The 12,460-nt window shown below is 40.9% G+C and overlaps 1 protein-coding gene across 1 annotated transcript in view; it reads right to left on the reverse strand.

Moving 5' to 3' along the window:
* Positions 1-12,460, reverse strand: part of RASAL1 (RAS protein activator like 1) — a 270,898-nt gene that overhangs the window by 115,211 nt on the left and 143,227 nt on the right. The window contains exon 5 of the mRNA XM_073554111.1: positions 9,937-10,066. Within this exon, the coding sequence (XP_073410212.1) occupies positions 9,937-10,066 (130 nt within the window). The remainder of the gene's footprint in view (positions 1-9,936; positions 10,067-12,460) is intronic.

Below are 12,460 nucleotides of genomic sequence, written 5' to 3' on the forward strand. Positions count from 1 at the left end.
CATTCTGACCCCACGGGGTGGGATTTTGCGTGGAGCACCAGATCGAGGGAGATTATCAGTGGTCTTGTATGTCTTCCATTTTCTAATTATTGCTCCCACAGTTGATTTCTTCACTCCAAGCTGGTTGGCTATTGCAGATTCAGTCTTCCCAGCCTGGTGCAGGGCTACAATTTTGTTTCTGGTGTCCTTTGACAGCTCTTTGGTCTTCACCATAGTGGAGTTTGGAGTCAGACTGTTTGAGGGTGTGCACAGGTGTCTTTTTATACTGATAAAAAGTTTAAACAGGTGCCATTACTACAGGTAATGAGTGGAGGAAAGAGGAGACTCTTAAAGAAGAAGTTACAGGTCTGTGAGAGCCAGAAATCTTGATTGCTTGTTTCTGACCAAATACTTATTTTCCACCATAATATGCAAATGAAATGAAAAAAAAACAGACAATGTGATTTTCTGGATTTTTTTTTCTGAGTTTGTCTCCCATAGTTGAGGTCTACCTATGATGTAAATTACAGACGCCTCTCATCTTTTTAAGTGGTGGAACTTGCACTATTGCTGACTGACTAAATACTTTTTTTCCCCACTGTATCTATCAGAGACTGAGACCCAGATGCCATAGATATGTCATTTACTGGACAGCTTGCTGTAGTTTTGATAAAATTACTGTTTTATCACCAGGCGATTATCAATAGAGGACTAGTACACTTGCTTATATGTAGTCCTTCATATTCATGAGCTCTGCATAACTCCACCATCATGACTAATTGCCAAGTTTCTGCCTATGCACAGTGTACACAGAAAGCTGTCAATCAGTGGTGTGGGCGGGGTTATTCAGATCTTAGCATTCAGAAAACTAGTAGATCTGCAGTAGACAAACCAGCGATTTTATAAAATATACAACTCATAGCCCAATAAGTGACACATTGCTGGAATCAGGGTCTCTGCCCTTACATCGGTATATATAAGCATACACCATCTATTAATTGGCTTACTTTTGGGGGTATGCATCAAGGCTCTTGTGCCAAGCAGCAAATTTTGGCGCATAACATTTTTGCAAACAAACATGCAACCTTTTTGACATTTTACTTATCCCACACCACTTTTTTGGAAATTGTCAAGATTAGCTATGCAAATGAGGTTTTTAGCCAGCTTTATTAGCAATTTAAAAAGTCACAAAAAGTGGATTAATATTACTAGACAGAAGAGTAATATATATATAACAATTTTGGAACTTGGTGCTGCACTTTAAGCCACGCTCCCTTTTCAGAAAACTAACTTCTATGCCCCTTTTGGGGGGGGGTGAAAAACGTAATAAATATAATGCTATCATTAAGGGCAGGTTTTAGTGCAAATTATGCCATAATTCTAGTGCACTTAGATTAAGAAATATGCTTCTATGCAGATTTAAAAAAAAAAAGATCTGTCAGCAGCATTTACAGTGCAAGCTGCATACATTACTAAATAAATTAACATAACCAATGATACTGGTGTACTTACTGTTAATCTCCATTTGAAAATGTCAACATTAACCTGATATAAAAATTAGCATGTTATGAGTCCAGCTACATATTGAGAGTTCTCATTAGTCCATATGTATTCAATCTCTAGCCACCCAGCCTGACTGACGATTGCAGCTTGGACTGAGCAGACGGTCACTGAGGAGCTGTCAATCAGGCCATGTAGATGGTCATTGGGTATAATTTTTCATCAAAGACCAAACAGCCATTCTGCCATAGATTATCAAAGAAAGTACACCAGATCTAACAGGTCTATTTATTAATGCATGCATTTAGTAATTGTAAAATCTTTTGACACATCCGCTATAAATATATATATATGATTTATGAAAATAATCTGTTCCATTAAGGCTTTGCTTTGTGTTTCTGGAGTTAAAGTGATTTTAGGTTCCCTAAACAATAGTCCTTTTACATTTCATTCTAAAGTTACCTACAAACATATGTTGGCAAAGAAGTACAATTTTTACTGATTTGTCTGACCATAAACCAAATGGCCATTCATCCCATAGGCCAATTACTGACTGGCAGCTGTTCAGCTGTTATAGTGTAGTGTTGTGATCTGACCAATGATACATCACAGTTGGCAGAATTTTATTAAATATCTGTAGAGAGGTTACCTGCGATAATAGAGCAATAGGGAATAATAGAGGTTAACCCTCACCCTTATGTTGCTTAGGGTACATAAACAAGTCAAAAAACACAATTCACAAACAAACAGTCAGACAAGCGTTCCTTAAACATTGAGAAATTGCTGTGTTCACTATAAATAGTGGCCTGTAGGTGACCTGTAGTTTGGTATCAAAATATGTCCACCCAGCTCAAGTAGCGAGCTACAATCCTATCATAGTATTCAATGAATGACAAAAATTGAGCATATAGATATATCAATGATACTACAGGGTGGGTCACTTATATGGATACACCTACTGTAAATAGAATGGGAATGGTTGGTGACCCTGATGGCGCGCTTAATTTGCAGAATGGGCAAAACGAAAATTGGAACAGGACCCTCAGTTTACACAGAACATTATGTTCAATGATGAGGCACACTTTTGGGTGGGCCATTTATACGGCTACACTTAAATAAAATGGGAACGGTGACCATTTTCTTGCGTAGGGTGTCTTGCATTGAAATCTGCTGCAATGACCCGAGTACTGCATTCACCAGACATCAACACAATTTCTATCCACTCCTCAAGTGTTAACCTCTGCGACATGTCAATGGCTGTAAACAAAGAGAAACTTGTAAATAACTCATGAAAGAATAAAATTACGCTAAAACCAAGCACACCATTGTTTTTCTTGTGAAGTTCTCAATACGTTTGGTGTGTCACATGACCTTCTTCCCATTGAAAAAAATAAAGTTGGATCCAAAATGGCCGACTTCAAAATGGCTGCCATGGTCACCACCAATCTTGAAAAGTTTCCCCCTCCCATATACTAATGTGCCACAAACAGGAAGTGATATCACCAACCATTCCCATTTTATTTAGGTGTATCCATATAAATGGCCCACTCTGTATTTTAACCCCAGATGTTCCACTAAATGCACTAGGATGATAAAAAGGTACCAATTTTATTAGTGGCTATAAAGATGATGGTCTGACTATGTGATTGGAGAACTATAACTATACAGTGTACATGAGGGGGAGAAGGGCATTGCCCGACACCGCTACATTATTTAATTTATAGGTATGACTAGTATCTCGAAATTGAGTCTCTTATATTATGGCTAGTGCCTAGTCATGAAATCCCCGATCTTATAGCTCATACCAGGTCATGAAAACCCTGATCTTATAAGTAGAGCCTGGAAATGAAATCCCAGATCTTATAGGTAGAGCCTGGATATGAAATCCCCCATCTTATAGCTAGTGCCTGGTCATGAAAACCCTGATCTTATAGCTAGTGCCAGGTCATGAAATCTCCGATCTTATAGCTAGTGCCAGGTCATGAAATCTCCGATCTTATAGCTAGTGCCTGGTCATGAAAACCCCGATCTTATAGCTAGTGCCAGGTCATGAAAACCCTGATCTTATAAGTAGAGCCTGGAAATGAAATCCCAGATCTTATAGGTAGAGCCTGGATATGAAATCCCCCATCTTATAGCTAGTGCCTGGTCATGAAAACCCCGATCTTATAGCTAGTGCCAGGTCATGAAATCTCCGATCTTATAGCTAGTGCCAGGTCATGAAATCTCCGATCTTATAGCTAGTGCCTGGTCATGAAAACCCCGATCTTATAGCTAGTGCCAGGTCATGAAATCTCCGATCTTACAGGTAGAGCCAGGAAATGAAATCCCAGATCTTATAGGTAGAGCCTGGATATGAAATCCCCCATCTTATAGCTAGTGCCTGGTCATGAAAACCCCGATCTTATAGCTAGTGCCTGGTCATGAAAACGCCGATCTTATAGCTAGTGCCAGGTCATGAAATCTCCGATCTTACAGGTAGAGCCAGGAAATGAAATCCCAGATCTTATAGGTAGAGCCTGGATATGAAATTCCCCATCTTATAGCTAGTGCCTGGTCATGAAAACCCCGATCTTATAGCTAGTGCCTGGTCATGAAAACGCCGATCTTATAGCTAGTGCCAGGTCATGAAATCTCCGATCTTACAGGTAGAGCCAGGAAATGAAATCCCAGATCTTATAGCTAGTGCCTGGACATGAAATCCCCGATATTAAAGCTAGTGCCTGGACATGAAATCTCCGATCTTATAGCTAGTGCCTGGACATGAAATCCAAGATCTTATAGTTGGAGCCTGGATATGAAATCCCCGATCTTATAGCTAGTGCCAGGTCATGAAAACCCCGATCTTATAGCTAGTGCCAGGTCATGAAGTCTCCGATCTTATAGGTAGTGCCAGGTCATGAAATCCCAGATCTTATAGCTAGTGCCTGGACATGAAATCCTCGGTCTTACAGGTAGTGCAAGGTCATGAAAACCCCAATCTTACAGGTAGAGCCTGGAAATAAAGTCCCAGATCTTATAGCTAGTGCCTGGATAAGAAATACTCAATATTATGGCAATTGCAAGGACATGAAATCCCCAATTGTATTGAAAGTGCCTGCACATGGAATCCCCCAATCTCATGTGCCTGGACATGAAATTCACAATCATGTATCTGGATGTGGAATCCCCCAATCTTGTGCCTGTGCACGTGCCTGGACATTGAATCCCAATCAACAAGTATTGTTCTTGTTTACCCTAGGGTTAATTTTAAGGATAGCATTTCGCATTGTTTAGGACAGTCTCGCCTGGCTAGGCTAATATATAAGGCTCCTGAAAAAGGGACTCTGTGTCAAGTTCTTAACTAACAAGAGAGTTACAGCCTTAAAAGAAAATACTCTTCCTTCAACATCTCCTAGTTTAGGGTGTGGTGAAGGTCGAATAAATCCTTTATTATTTATTATTCAGGTTCACTGATTTTCAGTAAGTGTATCCAAAGATAATGTGCTGTCTATAGTAGATTATCCCAACTTGGTAGTAGCTGAACCTTCAATATTACTACAGGTAATATGCAGGTTTTACACTTACAAAAAAAAGAAGTTTTCCTCCCTTTAACAATCAATTCTGATTTTTGGCAAATCATCTCTCTATTTTTCTTTCATGTATACCTTTGTGCCAACTTTAAGTAGGGTTTAAACTCTAATGAAATTCTATTGAAGTCCATGTGTTTAGGCCATTCATAGCCTGCGTGGGTCCAGACCATTTTATCCTTTTGTCTTATGTAAAAAGACTTGTGGTATGTACCTGTCAACTCATTACTGTAATTGTTATATATGTATATTTATGGACCTATGGTAAGTTCATTGATTTCAGAATTGGTATTGTCTATATGTGGTTCAATGAGTTGATACTATAATATTAACTGTTGCTATCAGATGGCTCTGTTGTAGCAGGGACCAGGAGATTATATAAAGAGCTGTAGCAGTCAAGGTATGTGGCTGAAGTTACATGGCCGGGAAAGGATCTCTATTACTGAGGAGAGAAGAGAACTAGGTTAGGAGAACAGACCAGTTATCAAAAACAGGTGAGTCTCAAAAGGAAGGACTTCTGATAAGCCTGTAAAGTGTGCAGCAGCTGCAGAGGAGCATGTCAGCGCTACAGTCTCATTCAGACGTCCATTTATACGTATGTAAGGGGGTGAAGTGCAGGAAGAGCCGGGGGAGGGCTGCCTCCTCTGCTCCATGCCTGGAATCATTGAGCAGGGCAGCAGGTTCCTCGGAGGACAGAGAAGGGGCTGAGCACAGGAAGCCAGCAGAGCAGAGAGCGGGAAAACATAATATTCATATTTTCACTGTTAATTTTGTCAGTGTTATCGCCTGTAAATAAACCTTCCTTTAACTGTTGGTCCGTCTGTTCCGTGGTGACATACTCATCTCCTGCACCTTGTTACACGTACATGTTCTATCTGTTTTCATGGATCATAGATCGCATACCAATTATAATCTATGGAACTGTTCATATGTTCCCATGATGCTCAGTCCACAGAAAAATCATCCAGACACTTCCATTTTTGATCCACGTCATGGATAGAAGTCTATGGGTCCATGAAAATCAATGACAGCACACGGATTGAATCAGTGACAGCACACGGATTGAATCAGTGACAACACATGGATTGAATCAGTGACAGCACATGGATTGAATCAGTGAACAGTCAGTGTGCTGCCTGTGATTAACATGGTAATGGATAGGAGAAGATTTGTTAGGTTTTTTTTTCATACGAGAAAATCACTGATGAAATACTTAAAAGATGAACTGACCAAACACTGATTAAACACTGGTGGTAAAAGCTAACACGATGACCAAATACTGACAAACCTCAGATGAAAAACACTGACGTCTACATGAGGCTGAAATTTGCACCTATGACACATGCATACGGTATTGAGAGATTATGGACACCAAACATGTGGCAGGCTGCTGTTTTTGGCACGTGGAATGTGTGCGCTGTGTTGTGCCGAGCTTAGTTTGCCCTGTTACCCTTGCACTTTCCGAGTACCATGTGCACTTTGCCTGTATTGGGCTGAAGGGCCAAGGTACATAGCGCTGACCAAATCGCCCTGTCAGCAGTAAGAGGTGCCAGCATTGGTGCAGGTCCTGGAAGAGCCAGACACTGCTGTAGATATGGGTGTTGTGGCGCTAAATCTATGTTGTTGTTCTATACATCTTTAGATCTATCCCCATATCCATACCGAAGAGATGGTTGCAAAAACTCCAATCTCAACTAATTTCCTTCATCTGGGCAAAACAAAAACCTAGAGTAGCTAGGTCGATTTTAGCAAAACACGAGGTGGACTCTCCCTTCCAAACCTAACCACCTACCACCATGCCACACTAATTAAACTTACTCAAGACTGGTGGACAGAAAAGGACGGCACAACATGGCTAATGCTAGAAGATCCTACAAAATCCAAAGGTACACTCAGTCTATTCACCCTCTCTTACTTATGTGTCAAAACTAAGAAACTACCGGAGGAAATCATAGTCAAATCCGCAATTCTCTCTTGAAAGCTCTATTGAAATTCTCTCTTAAATCTTTTCCCGTGGTATCTCCTACTTGGATAGATATAGGTATTTTTGAATTTTTATCTACAAGAATTAAACTTAACTCATGGAGACTACAAGGCATTCAATATATATCAGATATAATCGACGAGAATAACAAACTCATTCCCTTCCAACTTATTAGAGAGAATTTCAAGCTTGACCTTACAGAAGAAACGACATTGAAGAAAATCCAAGACCTCATAAACTCTCAAACTCAACTTTTTTCTTCCACAAAACCTTCAGCAGATGTTCAAATATCCCAGAACTCTCCTCTTCTGGAAAACTAGCCACATATATCAGAACCTCAACCAGGATACTCACTTTTCACACACCCCTAACCTAAAAGCTTGGGAAACGGAATTGAACACTAACATCACAACTGACCTCCTACACGCAACTTTTAAGTCTATCTACTCCTTCATCCCTAGTTCATCTCTTGTAGAAACCCACTACAAAATATATACTCGTTGGTATTACACCCCTCTTAAACTACATAAAATTAAAAATACAAACTCCCCCTTATGCTGGATAAATTGTCAAGCTACCGGAAGTTTAACGCATATCTTCTGGAGCTGCCTACATCTTAAAAACTTTTGGGGTGCACTAGAAACCCTAATTAATAATATTACTAACCTGAAATTACAACTATCTCCGGAAGTAGTACTCCTCCTGGTTGGCCTAGACACCATCCCGCATATATATAGACCTATAGTTTCACATATATTACTTACAGCGAAAAACTACATTGCCACCCTTTGGAGAGACCCTATTCCTCCAACACTAGACAAAGTAATAGACAAAATCTCCTCTCACAACACGTATGAATATACATTCGCCCTTAGGAACAATATCTTTCAAAAATACTCAAAAAAATGGAACCACTGGAACCGTTTTATGTCTTCAACTAATTTACTCAATATGCCTTCAGGATCCTAACGTTGTATCACTTGGACCTAATCGATTAGTATGAATGATCTTCATTAGAAGAACTTATACCCCATCATGGCAAACGGACTTTTGTTCCAACACATAGTGGGTATAACCACCTACCCTTCTACCCAATTAACCCATCCCTTTCCTTCTTTTAAAAACACTAATGCTTCCATTCATGTAAATAGTTGTGTTACGACACCAATTCTAAACATAAGACTAGCATAAGTCTTTTCTTTACCTTATGCTCCTAATAACTCTAGATGCAAAATTTCTAAATGTGAATTATCAACTAATTATCAGTTATTATATGGTTTATGTTACTTCTGAATTTGTTACAACTGTATAACCACACTTTATTGTAACTTATTTTGATTATACTTAAGTTCAACAAATACTTCTTCTTTGCATGTTAAAGTGATTTCACTCAATAAAAAAGTAATTGAATATAAATATATGTTGTTGGAAGAAAGGAAATTCATTTAAGGGCAATGTTTTGGTGTCAAGGAGGTGAAAGTGACTACATGAGGTGCCAAGAGAACTTTATGTTGGCCTCTGTACCCATGTAGCCTAGAATAAAAACATTAAGTAGTAATAGTGCATGCAAAGAACAAAGGGTACTAAGTTTATAATATTTTGATCAAAAGAGCGTAAAAACCATCTTACTGCAGTACACCTACAGATTGCACTTATACTAACAGGTATGCTGACTCATGTCTCTGGCCTAGCTTTAGTTTCTTGTATTGGTACAATTGGAGGAGGGGCCACTTGGACTGTGCATCTTGTATATGTAACTTTCCACAGGCAGGTGAAAAACACATTCAGTCCAGGTCCTGCTCTGCCCCCTATCTATTTGGAGGCCTGCTAGCACATAGCATGGTGATATACTACAGTTAGGTACCATTCTGATTGGGTGCACCTTGTTGCAGTCAGACGGCTTTTATTCTAGATTTGTCTATTAATGGCCCCAATGTGAATGTGCACCTACGCATTGCACTTATACTAAACCATATGCTGGCTCATGTCTCTGGTTTTGCTATGTATCCATGATGCCTAGAAAGTTTGGCTCTGGGAAGTCTGTGGGTGCTTTGTAATAATTTCAGCTAATGGTAGCCAATCTTAAGAGACTATGTGGGCTGTGACAAGACATAAGACCTGGAGAGAGCGGTAGCTGGGTCAGTCTGGGATGCTAAAGGAACGGTGACCAGCAGTGAAGGCAAAGGTGGACTACATTGCTGCTTGTAAGTGACCATTGACCTGTAAGAATGGTGTGATCTAGAAGGAGAAGGTTAGCTCAGGATCGGCTCATAATGAAAGATTTTGAAAGTTTGTTTCCTTTTGGGCCAAATACGTCCAGTCTAGTGATGAGCGAGTATACTCATTACTCGGGTTTTCTCGAGCATGCTCGGGTGTCCTCTGAGTATTTTGGCGTGCTCAGAGATTTAGTTTGTGTCAACGTAGCTGAATGATTTGATCTGGACAGGCTGAATACATGTGGGAATTCCCTGACAAACAGGTATTCCTCACATGTATTCAGCCTGTCCAGCAGCCGCAAATCATGCAGCTACGTCGACACAAACTAAATCTCCGAGCATGCCAAAATACTCGGAGAACACCCGAGCAACGAGTATACCCGCTCATCACTAGTCCAGTCCTCTATGTTACATTGCAAGTTGAAGCTACCCTGTCATTAAACTGTTCTGAGATCTGTGACTCATTTTAACTTCTTTATAGGGCAAAGGAAGTGACAACAGCTCCAAGCACATTTTCTGTTCATAAGAGGTAAGCTGCATAATATGAATGACATCATGACACATTTTTATTTTTATTTTTTTAAGGGTGGAGGAACTGCTATAGAACTAAATTTCCAGCAGTTACAAGTGAGTGTTGTAAGATCTTAGGTGCACTTTGTAATAAAGCAATGCTTCATATACCATATACCTGGCTTCCAGGACGTGGCAGTGCAAATTGCTCTTGTGCTGGTCTTGCATTATGTGCAACTCAAGGTAAATCTCTCCTTGGACTTCTTCATCTGGGTTCACATGACTCAGGTTAATCCAGCTGTCAATACCTGAAAAGGAGTAGGAAATCTCAATTACAGTTGATACATTTCATGACTATGAAGATATATGAGCTCAAGAGAACGCAACAATAAATAGTATGGAAATCAATAGAAAGTATAATTCAGGTACTAACTATGCACCTGCCTAGGTATGTACTTGCTACACTCATCAAGAAAGCTTTAAACTAGAGCAATATGGCATGGGAAATATATGGACAGGAAAAGGTATGCAGCTAATTAATTATTTTGAGAACCCTGCTACTAGAAGTGGAAATAGAGAACAAAAACAAACTCTGAATGAAAATAGAAGAGCAAGAGAAATCGACAACAAACTAAAATGTTTCTATACATATGCACAGAGCATGGGAAACAGAGAATTGGAGCTGCTAACAAATAAAGAGAGATACACCATGTTTCATACACAAGATTGGAATACACAGCTTGTAGGCTACAACTTATTTATAAGAAACAGGTTTAACAAGAGGAGAGAAGGTGCTGCATTGAATGTTAGGAAAGCGTATATCTCCACAGAGATCCAAGCTTCATGGAATGGTAGCTCTGTAGAATCTGTGTGGGTAAGAATACAAGGAGAGAACAGAAAGGACACTTGTAGAGATACAGGCTTAGTGGGTGCTCTCGTCTGCTGGCTTGGCTGTCTTTAGAAAGACTGCATGGACCAGGGCTCATACCACTGAACGCCTGTTCTAACTCCCTGAGGCTATAACAGTACTCAGACAACACAGGGTGAGGGTAAAAAAGAGTGACAATAATTTATTGAATGACCAACACACAATAGCTTATAGAACAGTCCCAGCAAATACTCAAGATGATGCAAAATACCACCCTTCTGATGACTCGTTGGGACTAAAGCTGTTTCCAGGGTCGAGTAATCCCACCAGTGGCTCCCTGCTTTTGGTGGGCTCCCACAGTAAGGCAGTAATGACAAGCTTAGGAAGATGACAATCTATTGATGTACGAGGCCAGGTGACTTGATTGTCCCAATCTGGATTCTCTAAACATCTTTGAAGGTTCAGTGATGATCAATGAAGCAGATCTGTATTTCTCCAGTTGGAGCCATGATGCCATGGCAATTGTAATGTCGTCTCTCTAAACACAGGCAGATCCTCATTTCTATAGGTCCCAACTTCTCATTCAGTCATTACACCACAGACTTGGGGGAAGGTGGAAGGAGGCCATCCCTTACTGCTGGAGTGTTCAAAAAACATACATAGATTGTTCTTCATATTACAGAGTACCGAGAGGTCAACATATTAACTAACTTTCAGACATTGTGCCTTTGTTTCCCAAAAATAGTAGGGAGGATAGTAAAACAAAACTAGGACTGCAATACTAGGACAGATACAATAGGTAATCAGTTAGTCAACAAATGGCAGCCATTGAACATTAATTTAATGACAATAAGTAGGGTTGATCAAATTGCTTCGTATAAGAGCTTCGGATAAGAGCTTGTCATGTCGGACGCTGTTCACACCACAGCGTCCGGCAGGCAGAGGTAGTTCCACCTCCAGCCACTATAGCCTCAGTGGCGCCGGCCTGATCTTCAGGCTCTCGGGGGTTAATCCTGCTGGAGACCAGGTTGGATGGTTAGTCACGCCCACGGTCTTTAAATAGTCATGCTGGCCTATGGGCGTCGCCGATTATAGCTTGTGTTTCATACCAAGTGGTTCCGGTCTGGAGTGGAGGTGTTGCAGAGAGAGAGATTCGTATCTGGTGTCATATGATCCGTTGTTATCCTTTCTCCTTCCCATATTTGTGTTTAGTTGTGCCCTGCTCACATTACTGTATATTCCTGTGTGTGTGCGGCGCAGTGCAGTTTAAGTTCTCCCTGTCTGTCTTTATTTGTGTGGGGGCTTTGGTGGTGTGTCTCCTCACTGGGTGGAGGGTGGAGGGTTAAGTGCAGGGCTGAGCAGGAGACAAGGAAAGGTTGGAGGCTCAGGCATTTGCACCATCAGCAAAAACCCTGGGTTGAGGGTCAGACAGGGTTTCCCCTAGTTATAGGGACATCACAGGGCCCCCGGGTATTACAGCCTTATTGGGACTAAGCCCCACGTGACATTATAATCGTCCCACATTTTTTCAGGAGTCCATGGATCCATTAGATTCCATAACCCGCCAGTTGGCGGCGCTGTCCTTACAGGTCTCCGAGTTGAAAGGGGCAGTTCAGCAGCAGGGCCTGGTAGTAGCGAAGGTGCGAACGGCATCTGCAGGTATCGGTGCAGAGCCGAAGTTTCCGCTGCCAGAACGTTTTTCAGGGGATCGCAGCAAATTTGTCGTATTTCGGGAGGCCTGCAAGTTATACTTCCGCATGCGGCCAATCTCCTCAGGTAATGAGGCCCAGTGGGTAGGGCTGGTGTTGTCATTACTGAGTGGTGACCCCCAAGC

Source organism: Dendrobates tinctorius, unplaced genomic scaffold, assembly GCF_039654945.1.
Source record: "Dendrobates tinctorius isolate UK_male_01 unplaced genomic scaffold, ASM3965494v1 ptg000206l, whole genome shotgun sequence".
Lineage (NCBI taxonomy): Eukaryota > Metazoa > Chordata > Amphibia > Anura > Dendrobatidae > Dendrobates > Dendrobates tinctorius.